Source organism: Betta splendens, chromosome 17 (genome assembly GCF_900634795.4).
Source record: "Betta splendens chromosome 17, fBetSpl5.4, whole genome shotgun sequence".
NCBI lineage: Eukaryota > Metazoa > Chordata > Actinopteri > Anabantiformes > Osphronemidae > Betta > Betta splendens.
The window spans coordinates 11,563,420-11,582,844 of NC_040897.2; the positions used below are offsets into that span (position 1 = coordinate 11,563,420).

Consider the following 19,425-nt stretch of genomic DNA (forward strand, 5'->3'; position numbering starts at 1 on the left):
GATGAAAACTGGATCTGCTGTGAAACGGAGCGGAGACCGTGTTCGGGGCTAGCTGGGGTTTTTAATCTATGCAGGACACAATGACATCGCAAGATTATCAAGGAATTCTAAGGCGAAACATGGCGTCCATTGTCACCTGGCTTGTCTCAGTTGCAGATAATGGGCAGCATAATGGCAGAAAAACAGCCAGCGCCAACGCTTTTCTGGTCTCTTTAATTTCCTTAATTTTGCTTTTGTGTGTTTCAAGTTATAGTGAAAATTGGGGCCTCGTTCGTTTTTTTTTTTTTTTTTTTTGTGAGAGGGGAGGAAGCACATCATCTCCGTATTAGATATAACAAAGCCCCTGGAGACTGGAGGCAGCTTCAGGTTGCTGTGCCATTTGCTTTCAGCAGAGCTAATGACTGGTAAAATGCATCTTACTGCAGCCTCACAGAAGTGCTGCTCGCCTCTGGACTCTGCCTCAGCGCCGGACGTCTCTGCTGCCGTTTCCTGTTGTTGACAGCCATCAAGAGCAATGACTGTCTCTGTTAGGCAGCATCAGCATCCTGGCTAATCGTTTGGGGACCTTTAGCCCATCATAGTTCCTGAGGTTCGTGCTCCACCTCACTCCCCAACCTGAAATTCATTAACATTCATATTTCAAAAACAAGCAGCAACTCTCTGAGGGCATCGCTGAAAACCACATTACATACATTACATACATTTGAATAATTATTTGACTGAGTCATTCATGGAGTGCTGCAATATTTAATGCAGTGCTGGAGATAAGAGGCGTAATGAACCCACGTAAACGTTTAGTGTGATCTGTGGTGAATGTTAAGCTGCTCAACTGATTTAAAATCTCCTGTCAACAATGATGACTAATGTTTGCATGCTCTCATGAAATAATGAGGCCTTGAACGTCAAAAGCAAAGGGCAAAAATGATAAGTACCGCTTTAATGGAAATATTTCACCCATTACATCTTCAAATGTACAATATACACGTATCAGCATCACAATGAGACCGTAGCCTTTCCTTGTGTTCGTAAGGCAGCGTGGTTAGTTCCCCATAAGATCTGCAATGTACAGTTACACGTTACATCACACTTCATCATGTACAACAACACGTTTTGGTCTGGAAAGTTTAGTGGCAGGAATAGGAACACAGTATGTAGACAGGAAAAGACGCAAGAAAAGGTGTTTGTCTCTTTGGTGAGTTTGAGAAAAATAACACTTTTCTTTTCCCAGTAACGATCATTTTTGTCGTGATGTCACATAATGAGGCTGTGAACGCTGCAAAGACGACGATAAATTACGTCAGAGCTGTGATATAAAAGTTCATCTCTGGTCTGTAACTGTGGGCCTTTGTTGTTTGCCATTTGTAAAAATAAAATAAAAAAATATGAAGTGTATATTTTAGAACAACATCATAAAATACTTTGCTTGATGTGGTACCACAACACCTTTACCTACTGTACATGTATGCACAGTTTAAATATTTTTGTCTTTTTTTTAATATTCTATATTACTTTATAACTTTTTGTAACAAATTATATTAAAATGTGAAAAGATAAACTACAAAGATAAATTAAATAAATTATATTATATTGCACATTTTCGTTAAAAGAAACATGACTGGGTTATTCTGGGTTAAGGGTTAGGGAGAGTTACATATTATCGACTGTATATATATGTGTGTGTGTGTGTGTGTGTGTGTGTGTGTGTGTGTGTGTGTGTTTGTGTGTGTGTGTGTGTGTGTGTGTGTGTGTGTGTGTGTGTGGCGGCTTAGATAATAAAACATGGAGAAACAGCTATTACAAAACCCACATAGCACCCGGAGAGATCTCCCATAATGTGTTACATGCTTTTAGACTTTCTCAAAAACACGTGTACTGTAGGAATATGTTATGTACAGGATGGAGGCTTCTGATGTCACTAAACCTTTGGAACGCGCCAAGCGAGCTCCAGTCTCCAGTTATCTGGTGACTCAACTTTTATCAGTAAGAAAATATATATGTGCATATGTCCTAGAATAGATGTTTGCCAGGAGCAGGCATCCGTTGTACTTACTGCCGTCTGCTTTCGCCCAGTCACAAAAGAAGCAGCGAGATGTGCACCATTAGATGCTACGAGCACTGCTGCCATGAACGCAGGGACACACACACACAGCAAGATCTGCAGCAAAGCTTAAGCTCAGACTTATTCCATTGTCCCTTTCAAAGCAAATATTTCCCCCTGCTCTCTTGATCCACGTGTCAGACACAACAAGCTCTTTGTAATCCGCCATTGTGGATGCACGGTTTTCTCCCAGTAATGGTCATCGAGCAGCCGGAGCGTGTGTTTAGAGAAGCCAACAGGGCTCTCTTCATCAAGCTCCTTCTCTCTTGAAACGCTCATTATGGGAAAGATTTCACCAAGCCAAATCAATTTAATCTGCTTCCACTGGGCTTGCATAATAAACCCATGCATGGCACTTAATATATACAGTACATCACATACTGTAAACGGCTTTCCACTAAGATAACACCAACAAATAATCCTGTTTAAAAGCAAGCTTTCATTGAAAGTGCTTTTAAAAAAAAGAAAAAAAAAGAAAAAGGAGAATAAAAAAGAGCGGTGAACAGACAGATGAAGAAGATAAAGAAGTTCAACGACATTTACAGTAGCACAGTACGAGACAAAACCTCAACATTGTATAGAAAGGAGCAACAAGGACATTATTTAAACGGCTTCTTTGTATAAAACGCTCGTCTCACTGAGCGGGTACTTCTGGTCCGAACAACTTCTCAGCATTCAGTTTGATGATGACAACGACTCAAGGAAAACTCAGCCATGACTTACTGTGACTCTCTCCATCCTTTGTGTACTTTGAACGTGGCTTCCAGGGGAATGGGTCCGTTCTGTGGACGGGTTCACTGCTGGATAAAAACTAATAAAAGTCTGTTCCCCAGGTCGCTGTGCTGGAAATGACAGTGGGCCGCGCCCGCGGGTCACACGGCCGTGGTCTGCTTGATGCTGTGGAAGCTGATCCTGGTGGGAGACGTGGGGATGGACATGGCCCGGGCCACTCGCACCCGGAGCGCGTGGTTGTCCTGCCAGCGATGCCAGCGCTTCCTGACGGCGGAACGGACCTGACGAGGGGCGAGGAGCAGTCTTAACACTGGGCTGCGTGTAGTAATAATAAATCACCAATAATAAAGATTTTCTATTGCTTCGAGAACAACTTGCTGGACTCCAAACCTTCCTTTTACTGCTAATATTAAATTCTGAACTTGCATTAAATGATAGTCCAAGAAATAGTGGGATAAATCCCACAGTAAGTGCTGCTCCGCTGCAAAGGTTAAATCACAATTACTCATAAATGACTTTCAAACAGCTGGAACTCTAGTAATTATAGTTTTTTTTAATAAAAAAACGGCTGCTCATATCTCCACTTATCTGAGCTTAGTAAAATTTATAACAAGGAGCTAAACCACGAAAAATATAAAAAGCTCATTTGCACCTTTATGAAGAACGCATTTAATTACATTCTTAAATAGTGAAAGTCTTAAGTGAAAACTCACCTCCCCATTGAGGAAGCAGTAAAACACTGACACAAAGAAGCCCTGCAGAATTGAAACCAGAAGTAGTGAACACGGCAGGAATAATAAACAGGTCCTCCTGAACTCGTGAAGAGAAGAGAAATGTTTTCTTTACCACTTAGTCATGAATTTAGGAGAAGAAGATGAAAAGATTATGAAAGAGCAACTGCAAAAACAACAAGTCACCCTCAGAGAAGAGTGCGATGAAATGCAGCATGATTCATACAGTGTGTGTGTGTGTGTGTGTGTGTGTGTGTGTGTGTGTGTGTGTGTGTGTGTGTGTGTGTGTGTGTGTGTGTGTGTGTGTGTGTGGGCTTCTGTAGCTTCAGCCACAGCCTCTTCTTCTCACCTGAAAAGACTGTAGGAAAGAGTTGAAATAGATGAACACGATTTGCGAGATGTCGTCCTCCCCCGGATTAACAAAGAAGAGCATGTAGGTGATGCCCAGCAGGGGCAGCAGCACCAGCGTCGCTTTCACCGCCTTTCTGCCGAGACAGGAAGAAAGTTGGATAAAGCCGCTATAATAAGAACCCAGTTTCCATCTGAGATGATTTTAGAACGAGTGCGATCCTGTGTCTCACCCACCACAGTAGCAACACATCAGAGATGAAGTATAAAGATAATGGGTATATGAAATAAATATATGCATTATGAATCCTGCTCTGCTTTGCCAGCGTGTTGAAACCATTATGTTTCACATTTAGCTCAGTTTGCATCAAAGCAACGTTTTACATGAACTAACTATAAATATGACAAGAACATAAAAAAACTCCTTATTTCTAACAAGGATTCAATCGGGCGACCGTCTGCCTTGACCGGCCGGGTTAAAGATGGTGTCACTGCCGCATAAATGTGGGTCATACCCCAAATCAACTCACCTGTATTGTATTGTTTCAGATGTGGTTGATGCTCTTAGTTTGGTCATGAGGATTCTCACTATATTGAAGAGGAAAACAAAGTTTATCTAAAAAAAAAAGATGACACATAACAGGTAATTAGGTTTCATCCTTGTGCTAAAAGCTTCCAGTGAAATGTAATTTTCGAGCTTTGCTCATTAAATGCTGAGTAGGAGGCGCAGGGCACTGTAACACAAGACAAGGACCCTTCCTCGCACGCAAACACCAGTGGATGAGTTTCTATGAAATCGCTCCTTGTTTTCAGAATTGCCGCCTCCCGCCAGACATACGATGGAGACGGCTCACGTTATGAAACCACTCAGCACGCGTGTTAGCTTACCAGGAGCACCAGGATGACTGGGCCCTGGTAAATGTAGTCCATGTATTTCCCAGGCTCTTTTCCAAACCAACATCTGTTGACGGAGTAGAAAAAAAAATCAGGAAAACATCCAGATCAGCAACAGTGGAACTTTATGAAGCTTTAAACTTACTGCTCATTTTCATAATACAGCTTCCCAATGGCCCAGGCTACTATAATAGGGACTGGAATACCTGTAAGACAGGAAGCTGTTAATAAAGAAACTGATGCAGCTGATCCAAATGTGAATTAGTTCTGTTTCATCCGACAAAATAAAGCTAAACCTGTAGATGAGGTGAAAACATTTAAGCAAGACAAGACATCTTCAGCTGTTGTGTGTGTAGGTAGAAAAAAGCAGTAAATCTGCTTTTTTTTAATGAAAGTGAAAGGATCTGTGAAGTGACCTTTAACGGAGCTGCAAGAATTCAGGTCGAGACCTACTTCGACCTCAGCTGTCACCGGGCCTGTGGCGGATCACACTTTTAATCTGCCTCCCTTCCATTAGCCTCTAACGAATTCTAATTATCGGCCTCTTCGCACTAATATCAGCAGCACAATGAGAAATCAAGCTTCCTGAGCGAAAAAACAGAAAACATAAAGGATGAACACGCTCATTTCTAAATGTCTTCAAAAATGGACCTCTCCGTTGCTACGAGTCTTTTTTATCTTATTTTAATATAAGTACATGAAGATTTAGTGGCACTCTTGCACAAAGGTAACTGCTCCTATTCATTCTTGACACATATTGCATCAACTCAGGGAATCACTGTACCTGCAGAGGCTCAGTTAAGTTAGACCTGACCTGCAGTACTGTGCGTGTACTGTACATGTACTGTAGCTCGTCTCCTTGCAAAGCGACGCAGGTTCATCACATATACATCAGTCACTGGGTGGATGCGGAGCCGTAATGGCTCCGCCCGGAGCTCCGTCAGCTGCCTCGAACAGTAAAGCCAAGGTGAGCATCCATAATAGATGCGTCCACAGTGGGACATGTGCTACTGTACGCGCTACATCTCATTCTCTGGCTGCACAGTCGAGCACAGAAAATGGCATTTTCCACACTCGGCTGCTGCTCCTCTCACAGAATGAGCAGCTTATAGAAGCGTCTCCCTCCGCTTCACCTGCTCACCACACGCCGCTTACAGCAGGCAGCTGAGTGGAGCGACGCCATTCAGGCAAATGTTCACCTTTAAGTGTGAACACAGAGGCGTGACAAAAGTCCAAACTGCAGAACCAATCAAAAGAAATACAGGATTAACTCATGCAGCGTCAGCGTCAGCATACTCACACCATCCGATGAAGAGGAAGACCCACTTCCTCAGCTTGTCCGTTGAATAAGTCATCACGATGGCGGTGTGGAGGTAGCAGCCCTCCACAAACATCCAGAAGAAGTTGGTCACCACAAAGTAGTTGTATATGGTGGTGATCAGTCGACACCAGGGCTGAAAGACAAGCGCACGTTTGGGATCCTCCGTTCACCGCTGTGCTGCTGTGTTTGATTCAGCGGCGTTACCTCGTTGCTCTCGTGGATATTGTGGTCAATCAGCTGGAGTAAAAACCACATAACGTTCCTCAGGATGAAGGTGGTGATCAGATTCCAGTGGATGATGTTTCGCAGACATCGAATGCTCCTGGACAGAGACACATTTTACTGTCATACATTGAAATTGGCTTCCTGAGACGTCCTGCACGTGTTAAAAGGGTTCTTCTGGGACATTAGCTGCTCTGTGGATGTGGTTTTTCCACTGCTAGCTGGGCTTTGAGACATGTTTACTTATTGTGCTGTGAAGTGCCACTAAAGGTTTAATGGCTGCGTTCGTCAGGCTCCGAGTTTCGGCTTCAGCAGAGCTCGCCGGGAGCAACCTCCAGTGGGTTAAACCCCATTTGTCCGTGAAGAGATTTCCTTCACGAAACACAACGCTGACGATGTTACTCTTCAGTCTCAAGAAATCAATATTTGCATCAGGAGCCTGCATTGATCAAACTCTAGTGCACAGCACAGCTGGGACTGTTTAGTGTTTTCCGTGCGTGTTCTGGAAGCAGGACATGAAAAGCAGCCTGGATAAAGGAGTGTTTTGAAATGCACATTATGCCTTTCTTAGTCTGAGGGCGCCAGCTGAGCTGTGCAGCACAGATCCATTCATCTGACATAAGCGAAGTAATGATAAGTAGTCTGAGAATATTACATAAATTTTCCTGATTGTCTCATACGAGGTCTCATGCAGAGGACGCATTTGGACGGGGACTATTTCTGTACTTGCCTTAAGCACAAGAAGAGAATGAAGGCCACCACCAGAGCTCCCACAGAGATACAGTGGCCCAGGTAGTTGATGATCAGCGCTATTTTATAATGCATTGGGTATTTTCTCTGCAACGACAACATGCACAGCACTTTACATTCAACAGACAGAAGACGCTGTTTGTCGCTCTATGTGCAGTTACTGTAGGTCTCATTGTTCTGACGTTTAGCGAACGCAGCCGACATTGACACGCTTCAGATGTTGCAGCTGAAATTATCCGAGGAAATGGAGCAAGGCCCAGAAATACCCCGAGTCAGGAGACGTGGCAGGAAGTAATCAGGTCGTTACATTCAACGGGGCCTCGGGACGTGTTCGTACAGTACGGCAGGGGCTGCACTTGTGTGTCTGTTTGTGTGTCTGCACATAGACGCGTGGTGTTGGAACGCTGCACCGTCATCGTCAGGCCGCCGCCCGCGTCGCCTCGCTCACCTTCTCCTCCAGAATGGGCTCGCAATTGGAGTAATTGCTCCTCAGCGCCCACGTGCCGTTGTCCATGCATTCCCTGTAGGCGCTCCCTGTGGAAGGAGGAGAACACAGCAGCATGGCAGCGATGCTTTCAAAGACGCTTTCATTCCACCACACGTTCCGAGGTTCTGTTTGTTTCCCCTCCCTGAGCCGAGTCAGCGCCGGAGCATGCGCCTACATATCTGCCGCGGTGAGGTTGGCGTGAAGGGTTTGTAATTTCTTCAGAGCTCAGTTCAAAGTTGAGAACGACTATCAGTCTGGGTCGGGCGCAGAATACCAATGCAGCAATACGCATTTTTATGCATGACGGGGAAACGCAAAGCTCCTTAATCTGTCGCTTTATTTGCATATCTTTTAAAACCCCGCTTTTCCATAATCAACTTTGAGAGAAATGTTTCATTTTCCTGTTCCTCGCCGTGCATTCAGTGGGCTCTTTATCTCTTTAACACGGGGAAACACAGAAAGAGTCGGGTGGAAAAAGAGCAGCAAAAAATAAAAACCTGTGTAAAGGTTATTTTCCTCTATAATTGGACCTTTAGATACTTTTAAGCCCACAGCTGCTGAGATATGTATTAATTCATTCATTCAATTAACTTTGAATGTGTGGGAAGCATCCGTCTCCAAACAGTCGGTCTTGAAGCGGTGGCAGCAGCTTGACTTCAAGTGCACAGGCACACTATGAAATGTGACATTTGTTGTTTGGAGAGCGGCGAGCAGCAAACTGCTTGTGGCAGCTAGAAAGAGTGAAGCAGACGAACACGGCTCACAACAGGCCCGGCTCCTTTGTGACCGGCCCGTTCCTCCGCTCCGCGTTCAGGAGGCGAAAATCCCAATCCTCCACCGTTTGGGCTCAGCACAGAGCAAATCGGAACGTGGCCCCTGAGACGGAGCAGAAGCATCCAAGGCGGAGGATCCAACAGTCGCTCGTTTAACTTTGCGAAAAATTGCCCGAGCGGGTTCGAGCAACCGTGACAGGACGACGTTTTGAAGGAGGGTCGTTGCTTCGTTCAGGCAGGAACGCGAGTGCATGGGACCGCGTGCCGCTTCCTAATGTGACGTCAGACGTGGAAGCGCTCTGACACGATGACGCGTCTCCTCTCGTCCCTGAGCGCCGTTCCACCAAAGCAGGACCGATTCAAGGCGCCGCTGCAGCCGGAGCACGTTTCTCTCCTTCCATCTGTGCATTATGCACGATAAAGCTGCTCTCATCACGTTCTCTTTTTTATTTTTTTTAAATAGAATCACTTAATGACTCAGTCGCCTCCAAGTTTGTCTGCGGTGTAACGTGCTAATAGCGCTGTAAGCAAGCGCTGACTTCACTCGCCGGTGCACAGACGCACGGGGAGTGCAGGATCTGTGTTCCACCGCCTCTGCTGCTCATCCTGCCAACTGTCTTGCTTTTCTTGGATGCATAAATATCTCCACAAAACCATATGACTGTTCGGGCATTAGGAGACGGGGAGCTCGTTTGTTACTGCCGAATGTGGAAGTGAGCTCTGAATTACTACACGCCCATTAACTTCAGCTTGGCTTGTTCATGTATAAGTCGTACTTCAGTTAAGGGCTTAAAACATCATTGATTAAATCATTTCATTTAAAATAAATAATCTGTTGTCAGACCCACGGTAGCAGTCTGTGCTGCTGGACTCTGCCTGTTTCCTCCAGCTGATAGTTGCTGTGCAACAGGGCCACCAGTACTGTATATTACATTTCCCCCCTTACGGCACTGTAAGATTGCTTTGGTATGTTTGCTGTTTGATTGCTCTGAGTTTTATTTTGTCATCTGTCTCTTTAGCTCGCTGTTACTTCTCTGCCAGGAGGTTGTTTTTTTTTCTATGAGTGGCACAGCTGATAGGACTTCTCCAAGCCCTAAGCTCCCGCTCAGCACTTATCAGGAGCGAGCCGCTGGGTTTCAGTTGTTTTGTCACCACGTCAGTAAAAACAGCCACTTCCACTGGAATGAGTTTGGATTTGTAGTAAACATGAAAGGCTATAATATGTCGGAGTGAGGCATGCGAGTCGCGCACCTGAGCTGGTTTTCGGGCAGCGTTTCCTCCGAGCTGTGTGAAATTTAATTTCATGAGCCAAGGACAAAGTAAAGTAGGCCATACTATGAGAATCTCGCAGCTCATTACAGTCTGATATTTCATTTATGCAGCAGGAACTGGAGCAAAGCTGCTTTATTACATCCACAGACATCACAGGGCAGGACAGGATATGAGCGCAGAAGTCCAGCAGATGCAAATGGGCCGCGCTGGTTAGAAGGACGTGACGGCGTCCGAATGAAAGAGTTGGAAAACACATGGGCTCAAAGATGGAATCTCTGAGTCAATTATATATACAAACAAGACTGACACGAATATAACAAATGCACCTTTAAGCTCAACTTGATAATGAAATGCTCTTGTCCACAGCATTGGTGGATGGAGGGGATTAACAAGTAGGAGCTATGAAGTAAACACTCCATTCTACCCACTAACAATGGGTCGGGGGCAGAAAGGTGAACTATGGCTTCAGCAGCGAAGGTGTGGAGTTGATCTCATCTCAGCTTGAAGCTGGAGCCTCGGGGCTTCGTTACAAGCGCAGCACACTCACACAGGCGAGGAGAGGCAGGAGCGGCGAAATGAGCCGCTGCAAAGGAAGCCGCCGGTGCTTTTGTCCGTGTTTTCGGCCCGTTTTATGTGACGCGTCCTCGGGTGGCGCTGGAGCAAGGCGATGCTTAAAGCGCCGTGCTGGCTAATCAGTGCGAGCGAGCGGAGGCTTTTCAATCAGCATAAAAAATGCATGTCCGAAGACAGAAGCGAGTCCCTTTAAAGATTAATGCTGGCGCCTCCGCCGCCCGCTCCCGCTGTCACGCCGTGAACTAATCGCGATGAGCGCCACTCGGCCCCGCGCTTTCGCCCTCCGCCCACGCGTCGCCGCGCATCCCGCTGATTGACGTGGTCGCTTCCAGGCCGCGGGGTCAAAGGTGAGACGGTGTGATGGAGAATTGATCGCCGCGTGTCTCGCTTTCATCCCGGGAGGCGTCTTTCGCTCCCTGCCCCCGGTGCAGCGTGGCCTGAAGCCTGTGAACCTCAGACGCCCACACTCCATGCGCTCCCAACACCCACCAGCTGTTACTGTTGTTCAATTAAGGCACCGTCTCTGGTTCTGTAGCATCAGTGCGAAGTGCTGAATTCTTCAATTCATGATGTCTCTTTGGACTAATTATAAAATTACACTCTTAGCCTCTAATTTATTCCTCTGAAACCTGGCCCTGATCTTTCTCCTGTCATCTATATCCTCCTATGTGAATTGGTTTTTTTCATCAAGCAGACGAAAAGCAAATCCAAACTCTACCCCGGTTTTATTTTTGAAGGACAGTAAAGGCCATTTCTCCTGCACAAAGTGAGTGACTTAAGCTCACCTCTATCACTGCAAAGGAAAACACCCCATTCTTCCCTTTCACACTCATCCGGCATGGAGGAAAAAAAGCCTAAATTATATGTTTGCACAAAACACACATCTGAATCCCCCTGTGATAGGCTTCTGCAAAATAAAATCACATCTCAAAGCAGGAAGAATGCGTTCCCTTGAAGCGGTAATGGAAAACTCCAACTGTTCCCTATCTGGAGAGTAATGATAGGATAGCCTCCAGGTTCCAAGAATCATATATTTATGTCCTGTTTTGGTAGCGATCATAATGTATTAGCCTCCTGCGAGTCCAAACTGCCAACGCTTGCATGCATAACATTAAAATCCAACTGTGCCCGAGCCCGCGATTGACCGGGCTTTCGTCAAATGCAACACGCAGCTACTGTAAGCTGCTCCACAGAAAATCTCTCCTGTCCTTGTCACATTCACTCGGCGCCACGTTTTGTCAGAGGTGCTGATCCCTTTCAGAGCAAAACAAAGCCGCTGCCTCTCTGCAGTCATCAGCGCTTGTGCCACAAAATGAATGGATTACCCAAAAACAGTGACATATTCGGAGGGAGACACTGAAAACCTGGACGACGACGCTCGTCGGAGCTTTGTGATACTCTCACATCTGCATCCGTGCCTTTGACCCCTGGCTTCAATCAGGAATTAGCTTAAATACTCCAACGGATAGGGACGGTTAACTCCTGTCACCGTAACGCGTGTCTCCCCTAACGTGCCCTCAACAGAAGCACTTTGATTTGTCATCTGTTTGCTCTGTGAAATCTGGACACACGCTGCTTCTAAAAACGGAAGAACCCGAGGGAACCAATAACCAGAAGAAAAACATTCAAGCTTTTTTCCTGTGTCATACCACATTGGTGGTACGCGCAGAAATGTTTCTGACAATACGAGGCGACCCCCCCCTCTCCTCTACAGGAGTCTATTTTGATCATGGCATATATACATAGCTAATGTGACTGCTGATTTTAGCTGGATAACAAGCGGCTCCAGATTTTAAGAGCAGGGAACCTGACAGAATAGCATCCCACTCCGGCCCCGCTCATCTCCCACGGCGACAGCGAGCCTCTGTGTCGGGCTCCTCCTGTGGCTGACACTTGAGGTGGCAGCGGGAGACGAGGCGGCAGACACCCAAACACACCCGGGAACCCGGGTCAAGCCTCCGCTGAGACAATGCTAGCAGGGTCAGCCTGACAGAGAATCTGCTCTGATGCTTTGGACCAAGGATTAAGAAAAAGAGGTTTGAAACCTGCTCCTTCAGTAACACTGAACTTTCATTATCACGCTTGTATGTACTACATTGATAGATGCTGAAGGTGATGGGCTCCAGCTTTGTGAAATAAGCTGAGTTTCCATCCACAGAGGGAGTAACTGCTTACTTTGAGTTACTGAAGGGGTTTCTATTCATAATTGTTTGAACCAGGACGAGATCGTTAACATATTAGCGCTGTTGCAGCCATTAGCCCCTAAAAAGGGTGTGATTGAGTATATTAGCAGGCTTAATGTGAGCATTAAGCTTAAAGCAAGATGGTGGCTGAGAGGACATTAATCTTGTTATAAGTTTAGCCTTGTTTTCTTTGATTCCAGCCCAACAGTGACTTGACGCATTTCATTGAACCTCAGACTGTCAACACGATGAAAAGTGTGATTAGGCGTTATTGATGTTGCTTCGTGTCAAGGAGACAGCGTTTTTTCCAACGCACTGCCTCGGCTGCGACAGCGGTGTTTTGAACTTCCCAAGCAAAGCAGAGGCTAGAGAACCTTATGGAAATCAGGCCACTTTAAAGAGAATATCTGAATCTGAAGATACATTGAATCAGGATGTCAGCAGATTATGAGGTTGCTAAAAACTCATCTCTTTTATCTTTGCTCATAACATTTTTATATCCACTTTAAATCTCAATTGTAGAGATGTGCCTGAGCAGAATGTACAGGATTTTCTTTTCCCCAGGAGAGATGGGAGGATCATGAGTGACACTCTCATTACACTTGGGATGGTTTATTGAATTTTATATATTAAATTAGGGGAGGAGGAACATGTGTGCATACGTGACATAAGCTTTAATGTACTGCTTGACTATGTGAAGAATATAAATGTGCCCTGAAGTCAAACTTTAATGAACCTTAAAGGACTAGAGAGGGACTTTTCTCCGCTGAACTCAGAGGAGGGGGTCAGGTTTTGTTTGGGTTTCAGAGTCACTCGGCTGGAACAGCTGGATACATGCATAGAGGGAGAGAGAGAGAGAGAGAGAGAGAGAGAGAGAGAGAGAGAGAGAGAGAGAGAGAGAGAGAGAGTCCTGTGTCCTCCTACTGTATAAATTGCAGATGTTTTTCTGTAACAAAATAATATACATTTTCTGTCAGCAAGTTCCAAATGATCTGAATGTCTGAGTGGCTTCACTGCACGTGTCGTACAAGCGTCGCACAAGCACCCAACGCTAATAATCAAAAGCAGTGTGTGCGCTGTTGTTCAGGGGGAACCCCTGAACGGCTCAGAAGAGCACTGCGCCTCCAGAAGAGCCGCCGAAGCAGAAATGCCAGCGGAGCCGCAGGAAGAGCTGCTGGGCATTCCTCTACTCACAGCTGTGGCTCCTAACCCCCCCCCCCCCCTTTGTCCCTGTGGCCCCCGGAGACAAGAAAAACAATGAGTGACACCTCACAGCTGTAATGAAGAAAGAGAAATGAACAAAAGGACGTGCGCTTCAAGCCTGAGAGCAGAGGGAGCTCACAGGTCAAACAGGAAGGACAGAGTGTCTGGATAATCACAGCACATTACAGAACGCTGTCACATTTAATTATCCCCTCACTTTTCAGAATTTTACCACGATATTGACGTTTCCATAAAATTAAGTGGACATTATGAGCTGGCTGAGTGCAGCCAGACACTGGCAGAACATCAGATGCAGCTTGAAACTGTGTTCAAATCGCATCTTCCCAATTACGATACTGTGAAAAAAGCCTTCGGCGGCCAGCTGATGATATAAAAGTATATCATATAAACTAATCTGTTTATGAGGATTAGTATTATATTGTGTGACGTGCCATTGACGCATCTCATCTCCAGTACATTTGGGATTTACTGTACACATCACTAACAATTAACAATAAGCAAAGCGGTTCATTTTTACAGTGCAGTAAATAATGTGGGTACAGTGGAGCATATTAGACTTTAAGGGAACTAGTTTTTGTTGACAAAGCCACAGGAGCAGCCGTGGCACAAGCAGCAGCACAGTTACCTTGGTCACCAGGAGCAGGGATGTTAAGGCTTTTAAGTGAGCGGGTTCTCCGAGTTCTAATGTGCTGAAGCACCAATTTGAGATGGAGGTGAAGTACCCGGTCCAGGGTTGGCGGTTATTGTCAAGAAATGTTCACGTCCAAATTAGATTTCCTGTTTCACACAAGGACTTTAATGATTAAAATGAAACAGGAAGCTGCTCTGTAATTAATAACAGCCTCCACGTGTGTTGGAGTCCACTGTGTGTGTGTGTGTGTGTGTGTGTGTGTGTGTGTGTGTGTGTGTGTGTATGTGTGTGTGTGTGTGTGTGTGTGTGTGTGTGTGTGTGTGTGTGTGTGCGCGCGCTGATTGCACCCCCCAGAGGGCCCCGGTGTGAAATGGCTGGTGAAACGTTCGCCACACGCGCTGACCTGAATCCGCTGACTGACTAACCTCTCACCCAGTCTCGGATCAAAGGTTTCACGGGGGCTCCCGCCGCTGCAGGAGGGGCCTTCAGAAGAAGGAAAGCATGATTCCCGCAGCAGGAGAAACTGCCCCAAGAGCGAATGTTGTGCGATTCGTAAATGCCCAGAGCTGCCGCGAATCTCGCCCTGCGCTGCCTGACGTTCATTCAGCTTTTAAGGCGGAAGCGGAGGTTGGGTACAGTATAAACGCTGGGGACATGACAGCTCGCTGATGAGAAGACGTAAAGCGGTATTACACTCATTTAGACTGTCATTAAGCCCCAGTGGTAAATGCTGGTGAGTCATTAGCTCGTGCTGATGGAACAGGGCTCTGACTGACTAAGCTCTTGACAAGCGGAACAATTTCTTTGACACTGCTTGGGGAACTACTTCAGCCTGTTACACAACTACGCCATTATCTTCAGCGACTTTTAAAATATTTGTGCCCACAGGTCTCCGGAAAGAGATTTACCCTAGAAATAAATCCTTGCAGACGGGAGCGTGTGCTGCGACTTCACAGACTTAGAGACTTTGTGAAGCGTCACCACCTGAACCCGAGCCTCTCGTCGCGTCTCTGAGGCTCATTTCTGACTTCAAATGAGGCCTCGCTCTTTATCCTCGGCGCGTCGCTCCCCGGCGCTGCCCTCTGAACCGTAAACGCGCCACATCTCTAATACGTCTCCGACTTTATTAATCTTGATAAGAGAATCGATAACGTTCTATTGGGGAGACAGTGATCCTGACTTTGAGCCGTGTTGACAAGGCAGGTACACGCCGGGCATCCGGCTCCTCTGTGACGGGGGGGGGGGGGGGCTTTGCCAACGACACAATGTAATCATCACAGTTACGCTCCAGGACACACACACACACACACACACACAGACACACACACACACACACACACACACACACACACACACACACACACACACACACACACACACACACACACACACACACACACACAGGTCACGGAGGTATAACTCGAATTTGCCAAACTGACACTTCACTGTTGCCGTGATTCATGCGCAGCGCTGTGAAGCTGGCGCCCGAGGCCTCACCGTAGATATATCACATGCCGCGGCAAAGGAGAGACGATCAAAGGCCCTAAACTGCGTCTAACGTCTGCATCCCGGCGCCCGTGATGCATGTCGAGCGCGGGAGCAAATAAATGCGGCAACAAAAGGGACACGGGGAGGTTTAAAAATGCATAAACCTTTTAAGCCGCGCTCGGCAGAGAATCTCATTAATATTTATACGCGCTTGACGAAATGAAAACAGAATTTACAGCTTCTCACCGTCGCGGGCGCGTTAAGTCTGCGTCGGGCGTCGAGTCGTTGCACACGGACGGAGCCACTGGCCGACTTTAAGCGGCGTCTGAGCACCGACAAGGTCGCGCGGGTGACCGCACTGTGAGTAAATCATCCAGTGTCCAAGAAGCGGGAGGACGAAGCCCGCGGCCGTGCCTTCAACGCACAGCCGCCCCGTTGCTTTATTTAACCCGACAGCAGGACAAGGTCAACGTGTGCATCGCATCCATCTCCATGTGACAGCGACACGATGCTGTGTCACAGACGTCCTGTTCACTAGCATCAATTAATTGTCTCAATCCATTTTTTTGAAGCGCTCTCTGTTAATTAACACCTGCTTGTGTGAGGCCGGGCCCGCTTCTATTCTTAGTCTGGCCTGATTTGTAATTTGACATATTTTGTATTTGTGCCTGCATGTGGCAGCTGCTACTGTGACTCAGCAGGATGGCGGCGCTAACTTCCCCACTGTCTTAAACTGGGGGTCTGTTTTTAGTGTCACTAAATCCCAACATAGCCATTGTGTCTATGAAGAAGCGACTCAAAGGTGCCAACGCTGCTTCTGTTTCCTGTCTGTTCCCGCATAGACGTGACGGCTGGAAAAGGGGAAAACGCTCATCCCAACGCAATCAGCTTCCACCAGGAGACCACCGCGTGTGCGCTCCCGTCCTAATCCACATACTGTACGCTTACGCTGCTTCAAAGGGAGGGAAGCGAGCTCTGCACTGAGGCTCCCACCTCCATACGTGACGACAGACAGCTGCCGTTCGTGGGTCCATCCCTGCTTGGACGAACGAATGGCTTTTGAACGCAGCCGGAGCGACGCGAGCGGGCGCGTTACAACCAACACAAACCCACACTAATCGCTGGCTGGCGACGCCGTTGCCCTCTCAGGCTGAAGCAAAGTCACATTTCGCTTGTAACTGCTCGTCAAAGCTGCTGTCAGGAAGACGGATCCCAGCAATTATCTCACTCGAGGGAACAAAAACATCTGTCACCTGTTTTATTCCATTCAGTAATGCGACTTCATTTCCCCCATATGCTTTTGTTGTGTCCTGCTTAAGGCCTCACGCGCGTCAACACAGTGGCTTCATCAGCACTCCTCGTGCATTTGCATCTGAACCCTCTGCAGCCACTGAATATTCTGCTGCAATCGCCCCACAACGTCCAATCGCCGGCCTGTCGAAGGCGGCCCATCGCTCCGCAGCGGAGGAGACGAACGGAGATGTGCACCGGAGGAGATCTGGGCGCACGTTGTCATGGCGAGAGCCTGCGCGCTTCGCACTGAGTGGATCCAAACGGTCCGCGGTCCAACCAAGAATGAGCAGCAGAGGAGCTGGGGGGAGGGAGGGGGGCAGCAGGAGGCGAGTGAGTGAGAGTAATAACACTACACCTGAGCCTATTACAGAGATAACAGCTGTGTTAAAGCGTGGACGAGCTCGCGCTCCCGGCGGTGCAGCGGTTATTGTACAGCGCCGCGTTTGGTGGAATAGCGCCGTAATTGACTTTTCCCTCCCCGTGTCAACTTCTCCGAGTCCCGTGATTAACAGAGTTACATAATGCGGCCGTGTTGGTGTGATTCGCAGCTCGGCAGAACTGTTGGCTGATTCGGTGTCTGTTTAGAGTCGCTCTGCGTCTCTGAAGCCAGCACTTGAAAAGCACCGGTTCAGCATGTTATTAAATCCAAAGGCAAAAGCATTAAAATTCCTGGCACATGGGACTTGACTGCAACTTTATGATAAGACCGGATGTTGAAGTGAAGCTGATTAAAAAAAAAAAATCAATACCCAGGAGACCTCCTGCTTCAACTTTGCACCGAGGAGGCCAGGAAATCATACTTTGTCGAGCAAATCTCACATGCAAAAACTAGTCAAACGGTGAGAATGAGCGCCGGGAGCCGCTTTGTTTCCAGCTGCGGACGTCGCCAGGTGCTGCCACATTGTCCAGCTCCCTTCAGTCTGATAATTGGCCACCGGGACCCGACGTCGCCTCAGAGACGGCTGTGGTTCGGGTCGCTGGGGAGCGGCCTCGTCCTTTTAGCCGCACAGCGGAGCTCATTGTGGTGCAGCTGTTCCAGTGACAGAAGGTGTAATGATCATCGATATTACTGCTACAGAACAGCAGGGAGCTCATCGCGCCACAAATGGGACCAAGTAATTATTCACTAATTCGACGATTCAGGCTTGTGTCGTCCTTTAAATTATAAAATAATACACAATAACTATATATTGCACGTTTTTAGGGCATAGTGTCAGTGTTTTATTTAACTTCTGCAAAAATGAAGACAGTGAGAATAAATAAATGCACCGTTCTCCAGACAAACAGAGCCGCTGGTAAGGAACTTTTCTGATGACGGTCCATTAGCTTACTTGTGGTGTTGTACTTGACTCCATTGATGTACTCCGGGCACGGCCGCTCCACAATCCTCCCGGTGATGCTGCGCGGCCAGCACGTTCCAATCTCGTCGGTCGTGGCATTACAATACGCACCTTGCAATGAAACGAAAGAATGGAAATAAAACGTGGGCGCCTGTAGTTTTCCGTTTTGCGAGACGCCGAACGAGGAAAATCCCGTCTTACCGTCAGTGCTCAGCAATGACAGCGAAGCGTTTTCCAAAAAAGTGTCTTGGAAAGCGTCCACCAAACTACAGTTAAGGTCCCCGAGCTCTCCGAAAATGATCTGATACATGGTAGCGTCCATGGCGCGGCGTTGAGGAACACTGGGTTAATTCCAAGGCGGACGGGAGAGGGGCGCGCGGAGCCCGGAGCTGCTCGTGGGCTTGTGAGCGGCGCGAACAGCGGCGACAAGTAGCGAGCTGCTCTCCCGCTGGGAGCGCGCGCGCCTGACCAATCGGAGCCGCGCGTGCGCTCATTCACCCACGTGCCGCGGCGAGAGACGGCGGCCGTGTCGCTGACATTTCACACCTGCCACCCGCACGTCACGCGCGCGCGCGCGCGCTTGGGGTGCGCGCGAGCGCCGGAGCGGAAGCAAACGCGCATATGGCACGTGCAGTATAACGGTGGATGGACCGGATGTGCTGACGATACTAGGCAAAACTTGAGTTTTGTGTTGTTTGTTTTAAATTGGGGGGCGAGTTAATCTAAGGTTAAGATCTGGTTACATAAAAGCTGATAATAATGAAAAACTCAAACTGACTTTAGGCCGGGTGTTTGTACCTCACTGTGTCACCGTTTCCTTTGTCATGTCGCCTCCAAGCTTCTCCCTAAGTGTTTTGTGACACTGAGCAAACATCAAGCAATTTCCACGTCTGCCTCACAATTATATCTGCTCAGAACGGTTAAATACGCATCAATGTAAACATCGGAAGAGACAGCGGGAAAAACAAAGTGCGCTGTCTTCCAGGTGAGAGCCGGTGACTGATAAGATCCCTGCACAATTTGTGTTTCACACCTGTCAGCGAGGCCCAAACACAAACAAGCCCT

The 19,425-nt window shown here is 47.4% G+C and overlaps 1 protein-coding gene across 1 annotated transcript; it reads right to left on the reverse strand.

Moving 5' to 3' along the window:
* Positions 1 to 909: 909 nt before the first annotated feature.
* LOC114844491 (corticotropin-releasing factor receptor 2) lies at positions 910 to 18,910 on the reverse strand. Its single transcript, XM_029131908.3, has 12 exons — positions 18,562 to 18,910; positions 18,352 to 18,471; positions 7,545 to 7,630; positions 7,077 to 7,183; positions 6,329 to 6,446; positions 6,104 to 6,257; positions 4,949 to 5,009; positions 4,798 to 4,870; positions 4,440 to 4,525; positions 3,911 to 4,046; positions 3,544 to 3,585; positions 910 to 3,111 (listed from the first exon to the last, which is right to left on the reverse strand). The coding sequence occupies exons 1-12, from the start codon at positions 18,680 to 18,682 to the stop codon at positions 2,971 to 2,973; spliced, it is 1,245 nt and encodes a 414-aa protein (XP_028987741.1). The 5' UTR covers positions 18,683 to 18,910; the 3' UTR covers positions 910 to 2,970.
* Between the last annotated feature and the right edge of the window lie 515 nt (positions 18,911 to 19,425).